General features: G+C 40.0%; 1 protein-coding gene across 3 annotated transcripts in view; it reads right to left on the reverse strand.

Annotated features, from left to right (window-relative positions):
• LOC109920667 (protein HIRA) overlaps window positions 1-23,947 on the reverse strand; it is an 83,966-nt gene that overhangs the window by 34,092 nt on the left and 25,927 nt on the right. For all 3 annotated transcript variants that reach the window (XR_007264686.1, XM_048611601.1, XM_048611602.1), the window contains 5 exons: window positions 21,121-21,234; window positions 18,196-18,266; window positions 12,759-12,864; window positions 10,364-10,576; window positions 3,662-3,747 (listed from right to left, as the gene is read on the reverse strand). Coding sequence is in view for 2 of the 3 variants with exons in the window: in XM_048611601.1 (XP_048467558.1) it covers window positions 3,662-3,747; window positions 10,364-10,576; window positions 12,759-12,864; window positions 18,196-18,266; window positions 21,121-21,234 (590 nt within the window). In the remaining variant the exon portion in view is untranslated. The remainder of the gene's footprint in view (window positions 1-3,661; window positions 3,748-10,363; window positions 10,577-12,758; window positions 12,865-18,195; window positions 18,267-21,120; window positions 21,235-23,947) is intronic.

Below are 23,947 nucleotides of genomic sequence, written 5' to 3' on the forward strand. Positions count from 1 at the left end.
GTTGGTGTTGGGTCTCTACTCTTCCTGATATATATATGTGGCCTAGGCCTTAGTGTACAAGACACAATTTCAAAATTAGCAGCTGACACAACACTTGGGAGACTTGTGAACTATGAGGAGGTAAACTACGGAATTTAAAACGAACCCAGACAGGCTGGGCGGACATATGGAAGATGAAATTTTAAGCAGAAATTTGAAGTGATTCATTTTGGACGGAAATAGACAGAAGAGAGACAATGTAAAATAAAGCGTATGATACTAAACGGTATGATACTGAACAGAATGTGGGGCCAAAGGGATCTGGGTGTACATGTGCATAAATCAGTGAAGGTTTCAGGACAGGTTGAGAAAAGTGGTTAATAAATTACAAAGCATGCTAACCTAAGGCAGGCGTTATTAATTGGGACATAGAGTACAAAAGCAAGAAGGTTAAAGTAAAGCTTCTGCTTCAATTGGTGTAGTATGTCTAGCTCTGGGCATTGCTCATTAGAAAAGTTGTGAAGGCATTACAGCGGATGTAGAAAATATTCAAGAGAATGGCTTCAGGGATGAGGAACCACATTTATGTGGACGGACCGAAGAAGATGGGACTGTTCATCTTTGGAGAAGGCTGAGGAAGAAACTGTTCCCATTGAATTCAGGATCAAGAATCAGAGGCACACATTTACATAAACAACAAGACGACAATATGGCAATAACAGGCAAACCATTTTTCATACAGTAAGTGCTTAGGATCTGGGTCTGTGTGTGCGGACGTGTACGTGTGTGTGGGGACACATGTGTGTATGTGGAGGGAGGGCAGGTTCAGTCAAAGCATTTAAAAGGGGACTGGATTATTATGTGATCAGGAACAATAGAAACATAGAAGATACCAGCAGGAGAAGACCATTCGGCCCTTCGAGCCTGCTCTGCCATTCTTCACGATCATGGCTAATCGTCCAACTCAATACTCTAATCCTGCTTTCTCCCCATAACCTTTGATCCCATTCGCCCCAAGTGCTATATCTACTCACCTCTTGTATACATTCAATGTTCTGGCATCAACTACTTCCTGTGGTAATGAATTCCACAGGCTCACCACACTCTTTGGGTGAAGAAATGTCTCCCCATCGCTGTCCTAAATCGTCTACCCCGAATCCTCAGACTGTGACCCCTGGTTCTGGATACACCCACCATCCGGAACATCCTCCCTGCATCTACCCTGTCCAGTCCTGTTAGAATTTTATATGTCTCTCATTCGTCTGAACTCCAGCAAAAACAATCCCAAACTACTCAATCTCTCCTCATACATCAATTGCCACTAGATGGCTGGCTTTTGGAGAGCCAGCACAGAGATGGAGGGCCAAATTCTATGCTGTAACTATTCCATCAACTTTCCCACTAAACTGCAATCAAATCGGGGCATTTTTGTTCCACAGATAACCATGAGGAAAACCATCCTGGAACGCAAATCAGAACTGACGCTAAATAGACACATTACTGCAGACTGAAGTTGGAAGCACAGAACACAATATAATTCCAATTAACAGAGAAATAGTTTGGGAGAATTTAGAAGCCCTCATTAACCTGGTCATTCACTAAAAAAAAAATCCAAACTGAATTCTAAATTTTAAATTGAAGTTAAATGATTCAGGGTGACATCAGAAAGTACCAACCTCTTCAAATTTCACTCACCCAACCCCGCCACATTTGCTGCTCAACATTTCTAATTTCAAAGCAAGTTGTGGCTTGCTAATTCTTCCTACAAAAATATAATGCACTTGTCAACACTAAAATACTCAACTATTGATGTGGTTATTTGGCCAAGTTTAGTAATGTTTTCCTGTCATTTGTTTCAGTGTCCTCAGCAGTGACGATCACCCTGCATCACCCATAGGTACAAGTTGTGCTTTTGATTCTAAAGTCTGAATCTTTAATATAAATTGTGAACAACAGCAGTCTTAGCACTGAGCCTCATAGGATCCCATTTCCCATCTTCTGCCATTGAATAGCTAACAATTAATCCTGTTCTCTGCATTCGGTCTTCCATCATTCTGCTACTTGTGCTAACTCTGCATTCTCTGACCTTATTCATTAGTCTATTACAGGGTGGTCAAAGGGCCAGAATGTGGCCTGCCAAGGGTCCTATCCAGTCGGCGAGGCCTTGTCCAAGATACAAGGATCAACAGGTAAGGAAGCAGAAGGCTGTGGAGTTGCTTTGCCAGTTACAGGCAGTTTTCTCCCCGCTTTTTGTTGCTGATAGGCTGTGATTTGACAGGCAGTACATAATGTTCAGCATACTGACTTCTCTTCAGTTTCCACAGGAACTATTCTCTCTCTGATTCTGTCCGCATAGCTGTTTGCCCACTGGCGTCAAGCATAAGATGATTTTTCAGGCTGGCAATGCCACAGGAAACTGCAGTGGCATCAACAGTCCATGCTTGGCTGGCCACCTGTCCAGGGCAGCTGGACAGGGCAGAAGGAAAGTGCACCACAAAGTCCACACTGCAAAAATGTTCAAGTCTCAAGGGCCTAGGGTAATTGGATGAGGGAGCGAGTCTGTGAGCAAAAGACACAAAGAGAGACAGTTTGTGCATGTGCATTTATGTGTGTTGGAGGGAGGGAGCGAAGAAAGAGGACAGGGAGAAAGAAAGAAGAGAAAGTGAGAGAAAACAAGAAAGCAAGAGAGAGAGAGAAAGAAAACATGTGAGAGATGTACGTGTCCTATGTATATACTTGAAGTCCCTTTCTTACCTTCACTTTTTCCTGGTGTCTTTATTCATTTATGATGTTTCAGTAGTGCTTAGGTTGCTCTTGTTTAGCAGAACACATTTTTGTTGCACGTATTACCCATTGCTGGTCTGCACCACATTAAGTGGCAGATCGGGCTGGAGGGAACAAGATACAATCCCCCTGCTCCTATTTCTCATTCTCTTAGGAAAATGCTCACCAAGTTCAGAACATTGCAGCTCACCGTAAGTACAGTTAGGTCGCTGCCAGCAGCAAATCACCTCATATTTCCCCTCTTTTCATAACCAGAAGCTGCTTCTCCAGTAATCAAAAGAACCTACTCAGCCATAACTGACCTCAATGCAGACATGCAACACCTATTGATTATAAATCGTACTATAGCTGCTATCTTACACTCGAGGGTTGCTGGAAAATCAAAGCAAGTTAAGCAGAGTCCGAGGGAGAACACTTTCTGTTGCCAGTGTTAAGTGACACTATGTCACAGCTCCGAATCACTGAGACAAAACAAATGCAAAATACTCTGGCCCCACCATATAGTTAAAAATATTAGCACTTGTACGTACAGTGTAACAAAGTTGGTGCTAGGCAAGATTCCCTCCATATCAGAGCAATCTTAACAGTGACGTGCTTACTGCTTGCACAAACAAGGGATGGTTTATAAAATTGGGTTGGCCATAATACACATTAAAGTGACAGCAAAGTTACTATCTGTAATTAATTGACAGGAGTTGAAATGACATCAAGCCCTCAGGATGCTGTTCTCTGAAAAATCAACTGTAAAAGACAGACTGAAGTCACTGCCTTTTACTCACTCTCTTATGCATTTAGCACATGACATAAATGCATCTTAGAATCATACTTTCTTGAAGGGATTCTTTAGGAGTTAATATCTGCAGCACACATTTCAAACGGGATTGAAATGACCTCTTACCCCGTGTCTAACTGAGCTATGCAAAAGGGAGTGATTCTTCTCCGTCCGTCAGCTGTCCTAGTTTCAATCTGCTTCTTTAATAAATTCTACAAAGGAAGGAAGAAGAAGAAAGAAAATTCAGATGCCATTATCCAATAAACTGTTTCCTTCCACTTTAGTGGGCCAAAGCTCTCAATTAGCTTTCTTAAACTTCTCAGTTTATTCAAATTGCTCTTTTAGTCTCACAGATCACTGGAAAACACTGCACTTTCGAGAATCTGTCAAAACTGAATGCTAAAGTGATAAGAGTAAAATACCGCTCAGAAGAACATACAATTGTCAGACATAAAAATTCTAGTGATGGGCAGCCTTGCCACACCTTTCAAGAGATGTTTGAAACACAACACCTCCTGGAAACAAGATGCATCATATTACACCAGTCAGCTTCATAGCAGTGACCAGGACAACATATCCTTTTGTGGCAGCGTGGTAAATCAGGCATTAAATAATAAGCAACAATCTGTCCATTAGGAAAGTTCTTGTTCAACTGGACAACCTGTTAATGATTGTACCTCGTGTAATATTCTGATCAATTAGGCTCTGCAATTGTACAAAGTATCATACCAACATACAACATGGTTTAAAAACAAAGGATCATCCCATGACCACAACAAATGTTATTTGCTCCTGGTAGTCAGTAATGAGAGCAGTTACTTTCCATATTGGAACTACATTCAAAACAAAGCAAGGGCCTATTTTAGGACAAAGTTAAAACAAAATGAATCCACTAACATCTCTTCTAGAAAATACGATCTGTTTAGCAATAATTATTTATAGGATAGGAAACAAGCGGGCTTTTTGTTTTTCACATCTTGGAGAACATGAATAAGTGAATAATTAGCAGCCTGATAGAAACTTACCTTTCACTGGTTTTGACTGTCTTTTATATAAGCTAAGTGAAGGGTTAATGGGTTCCTACACACAATTCAGCTTGGAGGTGCTGGATGAAAGGGAGGAGAAATGGCGCTGAGGGCACCCAGTAGATATGAGGATTCCAAAAGATGTCACCTCCAGCCAACTACTCGCACTCACCCTGAATAGAAATACACCAACCAATCTGGAACACCATTTGGGGCAACTAACTTGCAAGTCTAACTAACATCAGTTTGCTTGAAGTATAGGTTGATGTACCAGCTTTATAATGTCACACAACTTTATGTTTGAGACTCAGGTACTGTTTGAATTATGACGAGAAAGCAGTTAAACAATTGGCAGCCTAATAGAGAAATAAGTCTAGAATTTGAAATTATATGGTGCCTTACCTCATCTCAGAATGTTCCAAAACAATTCACAACTAAACAACTATCAATGACGTGCAAAGATCGCTGGCAAACTCACATTATTGTCATCCCAATAATCAAGTAAATTACAGGCAAGGGAGACAAAGAGAAGTAACCAAAAGGGAAAAAAGACTGGCATAGCCAGAGATTGCATCATATAGCAGATAAACACATTAACAGATAATGTAGACAGGGTCAACGAACTTTTGGACTGGATTCAATTGCTTAAGGAAATCCAAAGGAAATTTTCAAGAATTTTGCTGTTTGCATCTCCCACCAAGTTTTTATAGCTGTTGGATCAGGATAGGATAGCCTATGGGGTGGTCTAACCATGATACTCCAGACATCATGAATTTTGGGCAGCCTTCTTGGTCTAACTGGTCTTTTCCTGCTCATATATTTATATGCTCAGAAGAGAACAGCATTATTTGTCTTTCAAGATATTGTGCAAGGAAGCAGACTCCCATCCATGTCAAATAAAAGCAAGGTGGTGGTGCTGAAGGTCTAATATAAAAACAGAAAGTGGAGAAACTAGGCAGATCTGACAGCAAGTGTGGAGAGAACGAAACAGAGTTCCAAAGAAAAAAAAAAATCACTGGATGCTAAGCATTAACTCTGTTTCTCTCATCACAGATGCCACACTTTCTGTCTTGTTTTCTCTTACAGGTCACGTGTATTACAAAACAATCAAGAAAGGCTGGACCTAAATCAGTTTTCAGTAACCAACTACCTCAGCTTTGCAGTCCACTGACCATAGATTATGAACAGTCCATAGTGTTGCTGATTATCACATTGATACTTTGATGAGACCTGGAGAAATTTGGTTTTCTGAAAGGTTAGAATTCTTCCAGTTCAATCCTAGATGACACCCATTGGTAAACCAATATTTCCCAATTGTGGCTCCAGCTGAACAAACAAACAGAAGTTTACCTGTGCTTGTGCTGACACAATGTATACTTTTAACTGACTAAACTTCAGCAGTGGCCCTCAGCCAACACATGGGTTCCTAAGCCTTGACTCTTTGTAACTGTGTTATAGACCTCTAAGATAGAGTGTTGTGAGCCTACTAAGAGAGTAATTATGCCTTGTGCAGGAAAACAGAATTCCCCTGACTGTGCACTTCCTATGGTGATGGTTTCAAGGAAAGCTGAGCCGAAACTGAAAAAAAATTCAACCCCAGAGCTCCAGCACTTCAGTTGTTCACTGTATGCATAAGTGTAGCTCATTTCAATCAGCAACAGTTCTTGCAAATATTAGACAGGAAAGTTTGTTTATGCGTATTTGCTTTAGAGAGGGTAGTGCAGGTCTTCAAAGGAATGAAAACCACAAATGCTGGTAAAGGGTTATAAACTGAACTGTGGAGGAGAAAACACAAAGCATATTTCAAAGGCATAACTTCGAATGTTGAAACACGCAAGTTAATTTGTGACAAACTATGAATTTCATGCTAGGAAACAACATTCATCACTTCAATATATTAGAATTTAAATAACTTCTTCAATAGGGTTTCCTGAGTTAACATATGAAATATTTTGATTGGAAGTTACTGCTGCAAATAGGTTTGGCGTCTCATAATGAGGTATTGATGGTACCTTGTGCAATAATAAACATGAGTTATGATCAGGACTATAGTTGGGAGGTTAGACATTGGTCTTAAAGTTCCATGACCTAGGCCAAATCCAGCCATAAAATGAGCTTGAGTGGTTTCAAATTTATTTTCCCAGTGGTTTGGCACCCACTATGTAAAACTGACCTTCATTTGGCACGAATTAGGAACTTTGTCCAAAGATCTGGTTTGCTGGATGGAAGCATATCATTCCAGAGCTCGTCTATGGTTGTGCAAGAGTCTGAGGCACATAATTGGGCGACAGAGAGAGGAGCACCTCTCTTTATCTTTAAGTGATATATTCACTTATTTTAAGAAACAATTAGTTAAATATGAAACCTCACATAAATTCTGAGAGGTTAGCGTGAGACCATTTTCTTACAGTCCAATGAAATCTTTGCTTCACAATCAAGTAGGCAACTACATTGATTATATAGTGTATGGTTTTACATGAGTTTTACTTTGAGCAGTGATCATCTGCCTAACAGATCATCTACTCCAACTACAGAGGTCAGATCATCCCTACAAGATAAATGCTGTAAACAGTTACGAAAACAGAAATTGCTAGGAAAACCCAGCAGGTCTGGTAGCAATTGTGGAGAGAAAGCAGAGTTAAGGTTTCAGGCCCAGTGATCCTTCGTCAGAAGCGATCCACAGATGCTGCCAAGCATGAACTTTTTCAGCAATTATTTTGTTTCTGATTTCCAGCATCAACAGTTCTTTGGGTTTTTTTTCTGTTTGATGTAAACCATGGTATGGTTTTATTAATCATTTATTGCAAGTTCGGGTTTTTGGATTTTGACTTAGTAACTGGTGGGTTGTGTATGTCTCTGTAGCCATGGAGATTTCTTTTAAAACAATTTTTGAGGCTTGACTTTAGGTTGAATAGGTTTTGTGCAATACTAATGGACTTTTGATGATTGCAGAATGTTGTACAACCCAGCAAGGTAACCAATGGGGCCTCATAGTTTGTTAGAAGATTCTGGAGCTAGTTATTTTTTCCAAGTTCAAGGGAAACACCCATAGCTTAGTGAGGGACATTTTCTGTTTCATTTTTTGACTTTGAGTTTTGACCAGCACTGTAAAGTCCTCAAAATCAGATGGCTACGTAGATCTCAGAAGGAAAGAATATACAGTGGACTAGAGTACCTTAGAGTGAAAGGTTAGTCTTAGTCCCAAACAAAAGTGTTGGGATAAAACCCTGAAGAAGTTATTTAAAGAGGAGTACGTTTAATCAGGTGTGCGATAGCTTATTGCTTGAGCTATCTGTATTTCCACTTTCATAGCTGAAGTGGCTTAAATCTAGTGGCACAGGGACTCTGGTGAAAGTATTGTACAAGAGATGTTTTGGGTACTAAACAAAAGCAGTTCTGTTTCTTCTCAATTTATAAAGGAGAGTTTTGGGATTAGTAGGATTATACATTTATTATGTGTTTAAAAATCTTTGAATTTGTATTATAAGTAAATGGTTTGGTTTATTCTATTTTATGTTCATTTCTTTTGTTAATAAAACCATAACAAATCAAAATACTATCTGTCAAGCCAGGTTTCTGTGTGGAATGACTTATCTGGTAATAACATCAGCTGGGATCATAACAGTTGTTAAATTTTACATTATGCGACTGAATTTGAATTATTAAAAATGCATTGTGGGTGATACGCTAGTGTCCTGTCCATAGTTTTCAGTAATAGAAATTAAACATCATGGTCAGCATTTGATGGTTGCCACAGGATAATCAGAAGAGGTAAAATAATAGCAGGTTTCATTTAAACGTCATGGATCAAAGCCAAGTACAAATCAGCTAGGAGGAAATAAACAAAGGAGTTTACATTTTCATTGTGCCTTTTATGTCTAAAGGCATCCCAAAGCATTTGACATTCAAAGAATTATTTTTGAAGTGCACTGATACTGGAGTTTTATGTTAGGGTATAACATGGGTGCTGAAGAATTTAACTCTAGTTGAATGCCAAATAAATATAGGAAAAAAGGTCTATTAACAGTAATGTGGCCATTAAATTATTAATTTTCATTAAAAGAAATCTAGTTTACCAATATCCTTTTGGAAAGCAAAGCTGTTGACTTTACTTGATTTGACCTGTATGTGACTCCAAACACATAGAAACGTGCTTGACTCTGAATTAGCCTAAAGATTCGCTTGTTTGTACCAAATCACTATAATAAAGAAGAATAAAATCAGATAAGCACAACAGAGGGATATCTAGCCAAGTCAACCATGCAAGGTCTGCCTCACTTGTGCCAAAATTTGGAGAGCTGTCCCAAAGATTAGTTAAACAACAATATAACAGAGTCATAGTCTCAGAATGATACCTTCCAGACAGAATTGAAAACCCCTCCAATTGGCAGGAAAGAACCACCAGAGTCTGTGACACTGTTCTCTAACTGACCTTAAACCACAAAAATTCTCATGGCATTAGGGAAAACATTAGCAAAGAAGCCTCCACCTACCTACCTTCAGCTGATGACTCGGTACTCCTCCATGTTCAATACTACTTAAAAAAAGTAAGATCAAGAAACAGCCAAGCACACGGAGCACAACAAATGCTCTGCACAATGACGACATCCCAGCTGTGACAGTGACAACTTGTTCTTCAGAACCACCTTTGCCTCTAGCCAAACTGTTTTATTACAGCTACAACACTGGCATTGATTTTACAAAGTGTACAGGTATACTCAGTTCACAAAAAGAAGTGCAGGACAAATCTATCCAATAAATTATCACTCCATCATTATTATCGCTCAATCATAGGAGTAATGGAAGACATTACAGACAGTGCAACCAAGAGGCACCTACTCACTAATAACTCACTTATTAATGCACAGTTGCATCCTGCCAAGACTGGTTAGCTCCAACCTCCTTACAGTCATGGTCCAAACACAGGCAAAGGACCAGAATTCAAGAGGTATGGTGAGAATAGATTCCTTCATACCAAGACAGCATTTGAATCACATAGAGTAGCAAACAGCCCTAGTAAAATTGAAGTCAATGGGAATAATCGGGAAAGCTTTCCTCGAGCTAGAGTCATACCTAGTACAAAAGAAGATGGTTCTGGCAGTTAGTGGTCAATCATCTGAACCTCAAGGCAGCACTGCAGAAGTTTTTCGAGGCAGTGTCCAAGGCCCAATCTTCAGCTAACCTTCAGCTATTTCATCAAAGATCTTCCTTCTTTCATAAGGTGAGAAGTGGGTACCTTCACTGAGGCTTATCATGTTCAGTTCCATATCCAGCTCCTCAGGGACAAGTAGCAAATTATGGCAAATGGAACTGGACTGCTTTGTGTTATATATTGTAAATATTTGTGCTACAAATTTAATAAAATTTTAAAATAAAAGCACACCTACAAATTTAAATTTACTCAAACAAAGTTATTAATACAAAAGCCCATTGGAAGAAACTTGTATTATAATCATAAGCACATGACCAGTAAGAGGTATGCTACTTGGATTTAATTTCCCCAATATATTCGAAGCAATAGTCTGCTTCTGCTTCTACAGACAAATGGTATTTGAAAATGCACACTCTTGTGCCTTAACCCTAGATTTTGATTCTGCATTTTTAATTCCCCAGGCCCACATTTATATCCATTTTATACACTTCTAACATTATTCTAAAGTCCAGAAAATTCTGAAATCCAGAAATGCCCTGAATATTCCGGTTATAGGCTCACTAAGGTTATTTTCTATTCTACAATGCTGCTTTATTCATGTCTTGATCTAACAGCATTACTTTGTGTTTTGCTTAAAATCTAATCTATTACCTTTCGAATATCCTCAAGGCTCTCTCCGTTCAGCATATTTGCCACTTTGGGGGGCATCAGTTCCCTGGAACCTACAGCATTCTTCTGTTCCTGTAATTCCTTCTGTTGCTGTTGGTACTTTAGCATCTCTGGATTTTCAATGATGGTAGTGGATAGTTGCTGCTCAGTTGTGATTGCTAGGCTTTTACCGTAGGTCTTCTGATGAATCATGTTCTGCAAGACAAAGGTAAAATCAATGAATAGTTGAAACTTTTCACAGTAAAGTTAGGTGAAGATGTTGCCCTCAAAGGAGATAGCCAGAACTGTAGATGCTGGAATCAGAGTCGATACAGTGTAGAGCTAGAGGAACACAGCAGGTCAGGCAATGTCCAGGCCCAAAACGTCAACTCTCCGACTCCTCCGATGCAGCCTGACCTGCTGTGTTCCTCCAACTCTACACTGTATCGACCCTTGCCATTGAAGGAAATGTTTAATGCTGTCATAACTAGATTTGCCTCTGTTCGCGTTAAGAGTGCTCTCTACAACATGTCACACAGTAATGCATTATTTGCATACATTAAGAGATTTCCACACTACACGAAATGTTTCAAGACTCTTGTAGCAAGAATGCCTAAATAAGAGCTCAACTTTGCAGTTTAATTCATTCTACCCCTTGGATAAAAATTAATCAAAACCAAACAACACTTGAAAGCCACACTGTAGCTTCCTCTGTACACACTGAACTCAAATGCAAATGAAAGGTGACAGAACAGCATATAAGGACACATGAAACAATAAGAAGATTGATTTTGAGATAGTAGGAACTGCAGATGCTGGAGAATCCGAGACAACAAGGTGCAGGGCTGGATGAACACAGCAGGCCAAGCAGCATCATAGGAGCAGAGAGGCTGACGTTTCGGGCCTAGACCCTTCATCAGAAAAGGGGGAGGGGAAGGGGGTTTTGAAATAAATAGGGAGAGAGTGGGAGGCGGATAGAAGAGGGATAGAGGAGAGGATAGGTGGAGAGGAAACAAACAGGTCGAAGAGGCGGGGATGGAGCCAGGAAAGGTGAGTGTAGGTAGGGAGTTAGGAAGGGGATAGGTCAGTCCAGGGAGGACGGACAGGTCAAGGGGGCGGGATGAGGTTGGTCGGTAGGAGATGGAGGTGCGGCTTGAGGTGGGAGGAGGGGATAGGTGGGAGGAAGCACAGGTTAGGGAGGCAGGGATGAGCTGGACTGGTTTTGGGATGCAGTAGGGGGAGGGGAGATTTTGAAACTTGTGAAATCCACATTGATACTCCTATGATGCTGCTTGGCCTGCTGTGTTCATCCAGCCCTGCACCTTGTTGTCTCAGAAGATTGATTTTGATGGGTCCGTATTGTAGTGAAATGAAAATGCAGTTAACAAAATCGTTGAGTATAACTTAGGCCATCCATACAGAGGGTAGAAAATCTACACATTGAACTTGAATGAATTTTTTGTTATAAACGTCCACATTTCCACAGAATGTGTCATCAAATATGTATTTTAAAATTACCTATAATAATTAAGTGTAGAAGGTACAGAGACAGTTAACTTGGATCAAGGCCCGAAGTTATTCAGAACACAGCACGCATTTTAATGCTAAAAATAAAAGCAAATTTAAGTGGCATTGATTAGTGACTGCAATGACACAGATTTCTCATTTGTACAATGCCCATGGAGCTGATTAAGTGCATTCCTACACAGATTTATTTCTTACTCTTTCTCAGAACACGGTTGAGCACGATATTTAATGCAATGCAATTCTCCTGAATGTTGTGAATCCCTGTGAAGTACCACATACATTGGTGGAAAACACCATGCTTCTTACCTTCAAGGAAGGACTGTCACACCAAAATGGAGCACTCCATCCCTGGAGCCCCAGGTCTCAATACCCTACACGACCTAATCCCTTTGGACTTCCAGTGCAACCTTCATATCAAACAATTCAGTGCATCTTAGAAGTTGGCATGCAATTAATTTTTGGAGAAATTTCACAATTATTTCTTCTCAGAGGTTTTACCTGTGCATATCTCTCTCCAAAGGAGGAATAAGTTGGATGTTTCATTCAGTTGCAGTGTACACAATTGAGCAGAAGGATGGGATTAATGGCTCACATCATTTTTCTCTTCTGCATTTCACCTTATGAGCACATCATCCAATGAGAAACCCCTTGTACCTGGAAGATTCAAGCCCTAGAAACTGATGCTACACCACGCACTTGGCGAGAAGCATTATTTTTCTGTGCTGTTAGCAGACCAATTCTATAAGCAATCTGGGAATGTGCATGCAATTGACGTAAATTGATGCAATGTGTTCACAGCTTCTGTAATTCTAGGTATATCGTTCTATGCAGTTCTATGGGAACCAGTAAGCCGTGCACAATTCTGCATTACCTTCTCCTCCTCAGTTAGCGGATCGCCCAACTCTTCCTGTGAGAAATCCAGGAACGCTACCGTCCCATCCATGGAGCACACTAGCAATCCCAACCCTGTCAAAGTCCTGGTGCAGAGATCACAAAAACAAACGTATATTTAACATCTTCACAGTCCTCACTTTTCACTCCATTTGCCATCTGTTGTACAAATGACCTCAATTAGTGGTAGAACTAAGAAATAGACAAGGCTTTCCGACAGCTCAGGGAGTTGTGTGTAGGTCTCTTGATATGAGCTGTCTAGCGGTAACTTGTTGCTGAGATTAGACACGCATGGAGAAAAGACAGTGGCTTTAATGGGGAATTTTAACAATCCTTTAGATTGGGATAAACAGACGAGAAAAGTCAAAGTGTAGCGAATTTCAAGGGTGCGTATAGAGTAAATTTTTTGTAACAACGTGTCCTGGAACCAAAGGGGAATTCAATATTAAATTTTGTAATGAACAATTTAGTTCCCAGACTAATAATACATAAATATTTATCTATGAACGATCATAATGTGGTTGAGTTCAACAAAGTTTGAAAGGGAGAAGTCATTGAAATTCTAGATTTTGATTTGGTTAACTTCAGCGGGATAAGACAGAGACTGCCCACAGAAAACTGGGTAAATCTGTTAAAGAGAAAAGCCAAAAAAGTTAAAACATGGGCATCTGATGAGGTAAAAGACAATGTAAAACTGAAAGATAATGCATACAAAAAAAAAACACTCATCCTGATGAATCGTATAGATACAAAGAACAGTAAAGTGTGACAAAGAAGATAATAAGAGCTGCTACAAGGAACTATTCCAAGAAACTTGCAAGGGATAACAAGATGAATATAAATGTTTTTACAATTACGTTAGAAACAAAAAGTGGTCAGAAACAATGTGGAGCCTCTTAAAAGCAAGCTTGTTGCAATGAATATAAGGAAATGGTAGATGTGCTCAATAATTACTTTAAATTGGTATTTATTATTGAAGAGGCGGTCAACTTGCCAAGCTATCTAAAGAAATTGTAATTGAATTAGGAACAGGGACTGGGACTCTGACTTCTCAAAATTAATGCAGGCAAGACAGAGAAACTAATGGCAGTAAAAATGATGAGTCTCCAGGACCAGATGGTGTCCATCCCAAGGATTTTTTTAAAAAATGAGAATATTGCAGATGCCCTAGCATAATCTTCCAAAGTCCACTTGATACAGGAGCCACAACTAAAGATTGGAATATTGTACACTAGTTGACCTAACATTTGTCATCAGAAAATTGCAAGAGCCTATGACTAAGGACAGGGAGACTGAACATTGCAAATACATCAACTATCAGAGAGAGTGAGAAAAGTTTGTAAAGAGTAGATTAGTCTTATCAAGTCTGCTTGAATTTTTGGAAGAGGTGGCAAATGTAATGGGCAAGGGAATGGCTATGGATAAAATCCAGTTCTGAGGAAGGGTCACTGGGCCCGAAATGTTAACTCTGATTTCTCTTCACAGATGCTGCCAGACTTGCTGAACTTTTCCAGCAATTTCTGTTTTTGGTTATGAATGTCTATGGCTTTTACTAATACGTGCTTCCAGAAACCATGTGATAAAGTCCCTCATAAAAAGGCTATTAGTTAAATGTTGAAGCTCAAGGAACTAAAGGTAAATTGTGAGTAAATTAACTGACTAGAAAGAGAAAAAGAGTTAGGGTAATGAGCATGTATCTATTTGCGATTATGGGTGTTTGATGTCACTCAGCCACACTATCAGTTAGACAATCCAACAGTTATCTGATCATTTTTACAGATACCACTTATGTGCATTTCCTGATGTTTATAAATTGAATGCACAGTGTCAAATTGCCATGGTGGGATTTAACTTGCTTTCACTTGGTTTTTAAGCCAGACATCCAGATTACTTGTCCAGTAACATAATCGTGACACTACTGCACAAAGACTGGAATGGAGTCTATCAAAGAGAGATGGGGTCAGCATCAACTGGGAGAAATACCTGGACCAGAAAATAAAGGGGTAAGGTGAGGGAAAGTGTACACCGCATTGCAGACAGTAGTAAGATATTGCAACTGGAGAACGATTTCAGCATAGGCAGTCCCCATGCAGCATGCATGCAAGCAGCTGACACTCCAAAATTAATCAACTGGCTGGATCTCCTCTCTCTCAAATAAATGTGCTGTCTTCCTTGAAGAAGACATTTTGAAAACAATGCTATTATCCTTCCCATGCTGTCCCTTTCCAGCTAGGATACAGCAACAACAGCGCCTGAGGCACTCCAATTGCACCTTGTTGTGGCTCAGTAAGTAGCAGTCTCACCTCCCAGTCAAAAGATTGTCAGTTCAAATTCCCCTTCCAAGTGACCCACAAAACCATTAGACGTAGAAGCAGAATTAGGTCATTCAACTCATTGAGTCTGCTCTCCTATTCAATCACGGCTAATATGCTTTTCAACCTTATCCTCCTGCCTTCTCCCTGCAATACTTGAGCTCCTTGGCACCACAGTGGCTCAGTGGTTAGCACTGCTGCCTCACAGCGCCAGGGACCTGGGTTTGATTCCACCCTTGGGCGACTGTCTGTGTGGAGTTTGTACATTCTTCCTGTGTCTGTGTAGGTTTCCTCCAGGTGCTCCGGTTTCCTCCCACAGTCCAAAGATGTGCAGGGTAGGTGTATTGGCCATGCTAAATTGTTCATAGTGCCCAGGGACGTTTAGGTTAGGTGGGTTAAACATGGGAAATGCAGGCATAAGGGAGTGGGTCTGGGTGGGATGCTCTTCGGAGGGGCGGTGTGGATTTGTTGGGCTGAATGGCCTGTTTCCACACTGTAGGGATTCTATGATTCTATCAATATCTGTCTTATTTACACTCAATGACTTGGCTTCCACAGCCTTCTGCAGCAACGAGTTCCACAGAGTCACCACCCTCTCGCTGAAGAAATTCCTCCTCATCTTAGTTCTAAACAGGCATCCCTTCACTCTGAGGCTATACGTTCAGGTCCTAGTCTCTCCTACTACTGGAAACATCTCTCCAAATCCACTGTATCCAAGCCTCTCAAGTTTCAATGCGATTCCTCCTTCATTCTTCTAAACTCCATTTAGTACAGACTCAGAGTCCTCAACTGCTCCTTATATGACAAGCCTTTCATCACTGACATCATTTTTGTAAACCTCCTCTGGACCCCCTCCAATGCCAGCACATCGTTGCATAGATAGGGGGCCCAAAACTGCTAACAATATTCCAAATGAGCCTTATACAGTCTCAGCAAAACATCTCTGATATTGTATTCTAGCCTTCTTGAAATGAATGCTAACATTGCATTGTCCTTTCTAACTGCCAACAGAACCTGTATGTTAACCTTAAGAGAATCCTGAACTAGGAATCCTCAGTCCCTTTGCACTTCAGATTTCCGAAGCCTATGCCTCTATTCTTCCTGAAAAAGTGCATAACCTCTCACTTGCCCCATTGTATTGCGCCAGTCACTTCTTTTCCCACTCTCCTTGCCTGACTATGTCCTTCTGCTTTCTGCTTCCTCAACACTGCTTGTCCCTCCAACTACCTTTGTGTCATCTGCAAACTTAGCAACAATGGCCTCAGTTCCTTCATGCACATTGTTAATGGACAATGTGAATAGTTGTGGTCCCAACAGTAACTCCTGTGCAACTCCACTAGTCACCAGCTGCCATTCTGAAAAAGACCCATTTATCCCCATGCTCTGTCTTCTGCCAGTCAGCCAATCTTCTATCCATGCCAGTACATTGCCCGTCCTTAATAATCGGCTTTAAAATCTTACCAACGACTGAGGTCAGGCTAACCGGTCTATAATTTCCTGTCTTCTGCCACCCTCTCTTCTTAAACAGGGGTGTTACATTAGCTATTTTCCAGTCCTCTGGGACGCTCCCTGACTCCAGTGATTCCTGAAAGATCACCACCAACACCTCCACAATCTCCTCAGCTCTCTCCTTCAGAAGTCTGGGGTATAGTCCATCTGGTTAGGATGATTTATCAGCTTCAGACCTTTTAGCTTCCCCAACATCTTGATGGCCACTACACTCATCTCTGCCCCAACTCTTGAAGTTCTAGTATACTACTGGTATCTTCCACTGTATTCTATTCGGCTCCTCCACCATTTCTTTGCTCCCCCATGCTACTTCTCCAGCCTCGTTTTTCACTGGTCCAACGTTCACTCTTGTCTCTCTTACCTTTTCTATATCTAAAAAAAAATTCTTGCAATTCTTATTGTAGTACTAACTAGCTTACCATCATATTTCATTATCTCCCCCTTATTGATTTTTTCAGTTGATCTTGCTGGTTTTTAAAAGGCTTCCCGATCCTCTAGCTTCCCACTAATGTTCACCACACTGTACGCTTTTTCTTATGTTTTTTTGCTGTCCCTGACTTCCCTTGTCAGCCACGGTTGCTTTGTCCTCCCCTCACTATGTTTCATCTTCCTTGGGTCAAAATGTCTGCTTTGCCTCCCAACTTACCCCAGAAACTCCTGCTGTCCCTACTCCACCATCTTCCCTGCTAGGCTCCCCTTCCAATCAACTCTGCCCAGTTCCTCCCTCATACCTCTGTAGTTACCTTTATTCAATTGTAATACTATTACATCTGATTTAAGCTCCTCTTTCTCAAACTGAAGGGTAAATTCTATCATGTTATGGTCACTGTCCCCTACGGGTTCCTTCACCTTGAGCTCCCAAATCAAGTCTGCCTCATTACACAAATCAAAAATCAAGCTCACTCTGAAGTCAAACACTGAAGAAGTGCTGCACCGTTGGGAGGTGTTATCTTTCAGATGAGCCCTTACGCAAGATCCTGACTGGGGGTGATAAAAGATCCCTTGACATTATTTTTGAAGAACAGCAAAGGAGAAATCCCCAACCACCTGCCCAATCTACACTATGACCAAATAATCATTTTACAATCACATTTGTTGAGCAAATTGGCTGTCGATGTTACAACTGTGACCATATTTTGAAGTACTTGATTAAATGTATTGAGGTTTGAGTTTGTGAAGGGTGCTCTATACGCAACTCCCCATCTCTTTTCTGCCACAATTGCATTCCAGACCAAATTCCTTCTGAAAAAAAGCTAAGATTGGAAGTCACAGCAAATTTGCAAACTATGAAATTAAACCATTGAGAAGACAGATGCAGAACCAGTTTCTAGTTTATGCCACATGGATCCTGAAACATCCTGATCACTGTCCTTCACACATTCTTTTCTTACACAAAGCAAATTTAATCTACATTGCACAAGGAAAACAATGATCTTTTTCTGAATTACAACTTCAAAATATGGGCATTACAATTTTCCATGTTAATGTTGACTTTATTTCAGTGAGATAAAATCTCTAATGTAATTATAATATTATTCATTTAGTAAATATTATGCAGTGCAACCAAACTGCTGATTAATGTGACACAGCCCTTACCAGGAGATATCCATGATTGACTTGTCGAATAATTCATGAATTACCACTAGTGGGCGCTTCAGGCAGGTCAGCTGTGAAAACAAAAAGAAACCATTAAATCAAAACGAGAAAGCTTCAAGCTTCTGGCTGACTGCCAGGAGATGTTCTTTTGAACTACAAAAACCATTGAAAATTATAGGGTGGCACACCAAAACAAAACCAACTAGCTGCTGTCTAACCAGAAATGCTTAAGCCTTTGTATGATGAAAGCAACAATTCCCATTGCTAGAAGCTTCATGAAAGAGGAATAATCAGTTGAACAGTAAAAAAAAAACTTAAAAGGTTAACTGCAATGCAATTAGAGAAAATTAATTAAAATTAGTGATGGCGAAACATTCAAGAGGATTTGAAAGGATGCTATAATTCAGTACTGAAGCAAAAAAGGTTAACTAGGAGGAGCATATATATGTCTGACAAGTCATTGACCTGAAATATTTGAGGAGATCATTAATTACTGTTATTCAGTGGAATTCGCTAAAGACTTATTTACTTTCAAATCTTCAGAAGACATTTCATTAAACTCCACATGCATGCTATTTAAGATCACAAGGTTTATCCAACTAATAGCAAATTCATTTGCAGAATTAAGAACCTGCCAATGGAAAGCCAAAAGGGATAATAAATTGGAAAGGGTTGTTGCAGGGCAAGTTGGAAATTGACAGTAGTTGGCTGTTAGCAATCATGAAGAAAGTAAAAAAAGAGGGGTTATGAGTAAATGAAAGTGTATCACAAAATAAGATACCACTCGCACTGAAAATTATATTTATAGTTTGCAGTTTATTTGAACAAAATAAAGGAAAACTTGCCCTGTGAAGCAAATTGTGCTATTTTCCTACATCAAGATCTTATACAATTACAAGTTGTTTAGTCATAATTCCTGTACATTGGAAGTCCTATATAAATAAACTTTAACTAGAAATACAGGCTAAATGGCATCCATTCAATTAGATCGTGACCACTTTCCCGCACTATTGCCATATGTCAAGGTCATGCGTCTCCAGATGTCTGTCTTCAATATGCCCAGCTTCAAGAGCCCTCTAGGATAGAGAATTCCTTCTGAGTGAAGAAATTCTTCCTTATCTCAATCTGAGTTTAAGGGATAGGCTATTTAAGTCTATGTCCTCTGGTTCTGGAGTAACCAGCCAGGGGAAATATCTACCTCCACCCAATTAGGTCCTCTAAAAATTATATAAACTTCAATGAGACCACCTCTCAACCTCTGAGACTCGTTACAGTACAGACCCAGTTTTCTCAATCCTTCCACATAAAACAATCCTGCCATCCCAGAGATTAATCTGGTGAACCTCTGTAGCACTCCCTCTAAGGCAAGTATATCCTTCCTTATGTAAGGAAACCAGAACTGCACACAATTGAAGCTTGTAACTGGCATTGTTTCCCTCTAGAGCACTTAAACTGAAATTAGCTTGATACAGTACTTTCCTAAAGTTAAATCAGCTGATATTGGTTAATATTAGCATCTGCTAGTTCACTCGATTTGCTGTAAAAAGGTTATGACTCAGAGGAACAGGAAACTACAGGAAATGTTAAGGCTAATTAAATGAGCACAATTATAGAAATGTATTATCAAAAAATCTCAGGGAACTTCACAGGAGTGTAATCAGAAACAAAAAACTGATAGGAAGAATTATTAGGAGGATGAGTAAAAACTTGCTCAAAGAGGGGCATTTTAAGCAGGATCTTAAAGAAGAAGCAATGAATAGGTAAAGAGCTAACAAGATCCAAGGATTAAGTTCCAGACTTTAGACAGAGCCTAGATGGCTGAAGACAATCTTCCATTACAGTAGAAGGATGAAGCAAGTCAGGGGGATCAGGTTGGAGAAGCACATAGTTCTTGAAACTTCATAGAGTTAAAGAAGGTTACAAAGATAATGAAGATCAGTGCTACAAGAGGTTTGAATATGCAGCACTAGGAAAGCACTTGTAACTATAAGTCGGTCAATACAGAGACGAGGGGGCCTTCATGGTGGTTAAGAAATCAGTAACAAAGTTGAGGATTATGGAGAGTGGAGAATGAAACACCAAATAGAATAGCATTGGCCTCATGTGGACTGGAAGTAACAAGGGCAAGTACGTGCATTTTCAGCCGCAGGTGGGCTCAGGCAGGGTGGATATAGGGCATAATACAGAATTGAAAAATGGCTGTCATTCCAATAGCTCAAGATCAAATATAACAGCAAGGGTGCAAACAATCTGATTCAACTTGAAGGGTTGGAATCATAAGCCAAGATATAGAATTCACAGGGTAGGTGCAGGCTAAAACCTAATTGGAGAGAAGTTCAGATTCTGTAGGCCCAAATATTGGACAAGAAGACTCAGAAAAAAGAGCTATTGCAAAAGGGAGAGTGGTGGCATAAAGTAGAAGCTGGACAGCATCAACAAAGAAGACAAAGGAAAGCTGTTTTGTTTTGTTAACGACACAATCCCTGGACGACAGGGGTTTAAGGATTTCGGCAAAAAATACCGAGGGTACCGGGAATGGTTCTCTTTTTTATGTAGCAAGTGGTAATGACCTGGCACACGCCTAATAGGGTGATAAAAACATGGTAATCAATTACTTCAAGATGAATTTGGATAGGCACTTGAGGGAATTAAACTTGGCGGGCCACAGGGATGGAGAAGGGGAATATGGCTGACTGGAATGCCCTGCAGAAAGCCAGCATGAATTCAGAGGGTTAAACTGTCTCCTTCTGTTTTAATGAATGCTACGACTCTGTAGAAGATGGACCATGAATTTTCTAGCCTCTGAATACTTAACTTGCATAAACAGTTATGATGTAATATTAAATGAAGAAAACTGCAATGCAAAACAAATATGTTTCATCGGTCTTGAAACGTCATTCAAGAAATAACTTACTTAGAACTTACCCAAACAGAGAGAGATCGGTCCTTGCTCCCAACTGCACAGCAACAATAAGGACAGCTTGGCTTATTGGAACTCCCATTGCGTGGCTTCTTCTTGAAAATTTTGGGATTAAATTTCTGAAAATGGGAATAAAGGAGGAAAACTCTTAGAGTCACATCAAAAGAGACATCTCAACATTCAAAGTAAAAGTAAGCTGCGAATTCCTCACATTATCTTAAGAGGTCAGGTGAAAAGGAACACTGCTCAGCAACATTCTCAGATACACAATCAGCTCAGCTGCATGTACCCTTCACCACTGTTGCATCTATGTGAGTGAATTATAAGCGCTGCTGAAAATCCTTTCTGTAGCACAATTAAAAACAAGCAGGGAAGCTTGGGCAGAGTCAAATCTGTAGAGCTTAATGATCTCCCATCAGTGTTTTATATATTATGCTGACAACACAAGAAACTACAACCAAACACATTTGTTAGTTTAAATTTTATTACAACTTAAAGAACATATTGTAACAATTAAAAGTTGAATTGGCTAAATTTATTCCCAGATCACCATCTCCCTACTTAGTTACAGGCAGCCCATAGTTAACAAGTGATTATTCATTCCACTCATTACTTTTGATAAGTTACAGAATAGTCAAAATGCTGTTTGTTGTTAAATGTGTCACTAAGGAACCACTTCCCAATGACTCTGCCATCAGGACCTTGTGTATCTGCAAGAATGGTTGAGGCAAGAATCACTCCCAACAGAGCTAATGTTTCAAGAAAATTCACTTCCAACAACCATCAGATAAATAATCCATCATTCCCATGACAGCAATATTAATCCGTCACCCAAATACAAAACAAGCAAGAATGAAAATAGTCTGCAAAAGGTTATTGCAGAAGAAATGAAACAAACCTAAACTATTCAGTACACAACAATGGAAAGAAAATGACAATGTTTTTCAGAATACTACTGCTGTCTCTTCATGATCATCTGCATTCTCCTTGCCTGTGTGAAAGGATGTGGTAGTATTATGATAGACTTCTCCCATTCTTCACCAGCACTGCTCGGAATCAAGTCATAATTCTAACACCAAAGCAGCACTCTGAGTCTAACTTATGGGTTTAAGTCCAACTTCAGAATATTGAGCAAATAATGTCATCTAATATTCTGATGCAGCACCCAGGGAGTATTACCTGTCTGATGAGGTGTTAAACTGAAGCCCTATCTACTCCCTTGGGCGGGTATGAAAAGCTCCTGTTCCACTCCCCTTCAAAGATGAACACGGGAATTCTCTGCAGAGGCCTGCCATATAGGAAATTGTCAATCAACCAATAAAAAGATCATCAGTTCGTCATCACTCCGGCCTCACCAAGGTCCCCCAGCCAGCAAATTACCCATTTCCTGCGCTAGATGGTCACTACACTTCAGAGATGCATAATTGGTTGTAAAGCATTTTGAAATATCCTGACATTGCAAAAGACATTACGCAAGTTCAAATCTTACTGTTGTTCTGATGACATCTTTACCTTATCCTCCCATTCACCACATTCCCCCTTTAATAGTATCCAAATGCAAGTCAGATTGCTTTCCAATTCTGTGATATGGAGTTTAATAGTCGAGCTAGTTGTCACTACCATCTTTCTGACTGGAAATTAATTTAATCAATGATATTGATGAAGTAGTAACTGTTGTGTAATGGCTTCAGCACCCTGGAGCAACTGAGCAACAATGTCACAGAGATGCATATTGCTGAACATAAATAAGACAGTATGGGTGAATCAAAGAATCCTTAAAGTGTGAAAGCAGGCCATTCAGCCCATTCAGCCCATACCGACCCTCCAAAGAATATCCTACCCAGACCCATCCCATCCTTGTAACCCTGCATTTCCCATGGCTAACCCACCTGCTCATCCCCAGACACTATGGGGCAATTTAGAATGGACAATCCACCTAATCTGTACATCTTTGGACTGTGGGAGGAAACTGTGCACCTGGAGGAAACGCACACAGACAGTTGTCTGAAGCTGGAATCGAACCCAGGTCCCTGGCGTTGTGAGGCAGCAGTGCTAACCACTGAACTACCGTACCACCCAAGTTGGTGTTGGAACACACTAGATTGGACACTTGAAGAAAATAGATTCTTCTTTACCTAATGTAATTATAAGTCAGAGCAGTATTTAGTACAAAAGTATAATAGTGTTACTTTGAAGTCTAAACCTGAAGACAGTTCTTGACTGTACCTTAGCCTTGGCCAGTCAATCTTGAAACCAAATTCATAGCATGGTATCAAGCCACATGACAAAAAAGTGATAGATAACTTATATTTGTATGGCAATATGGCATTTCAAACAACTAAATCCTGGATTTCAAATTGAGTAGGCTAATAAAATTGGCTACAAGGTGCAATGGCATCTTATTTTAAAAATACACATACAATAGAAAGAGATCTAACTAAGATGGTAAAACATTGTACAGAATGATCTTCATTTTGTCACATGTTTAGTTCAGTGGACTTCAATTACTCTAGCAGAATAAATGACTGCTGCACCTTCCTGGAATCATGTTTTCCAGGAACTAACTGCAAACAAAGTGTCCATAAAATATAGTTAAGCAAGGGAATCGGTGGAATGATTAAATAATATTTTTGGGGATGGATTATTTGGCCAATGTCTAAGTGGGAAAGAGTAATGAGGTTACTAGACAAGAATAAATACCATCCTGTGTGATGCTATAAAATGGAAACAAACCGAAAGGGTAGCTCCAATTCAGAATTTTACCGAATCTGCCAACACGAAAGACATACTACTGTATTCGCTCAGAGACAGTAGGAACTGCAGATGCTGGAG

This window comes from Rhincodon typus, chromosome 24, assembly GCF_021869965.1.
Source record: "Rhincodon typus isolate 14 chromosome 24, sRhiTyp1.1, whole genome shotgun sequence".
NCBI classification, from domain to species: Eukaryota; Metazoa; Chordata; class Chondrichthyes; order Orectolobiformes; family Rhincodontidae; genus Rhincodon; species Rhincodon typus.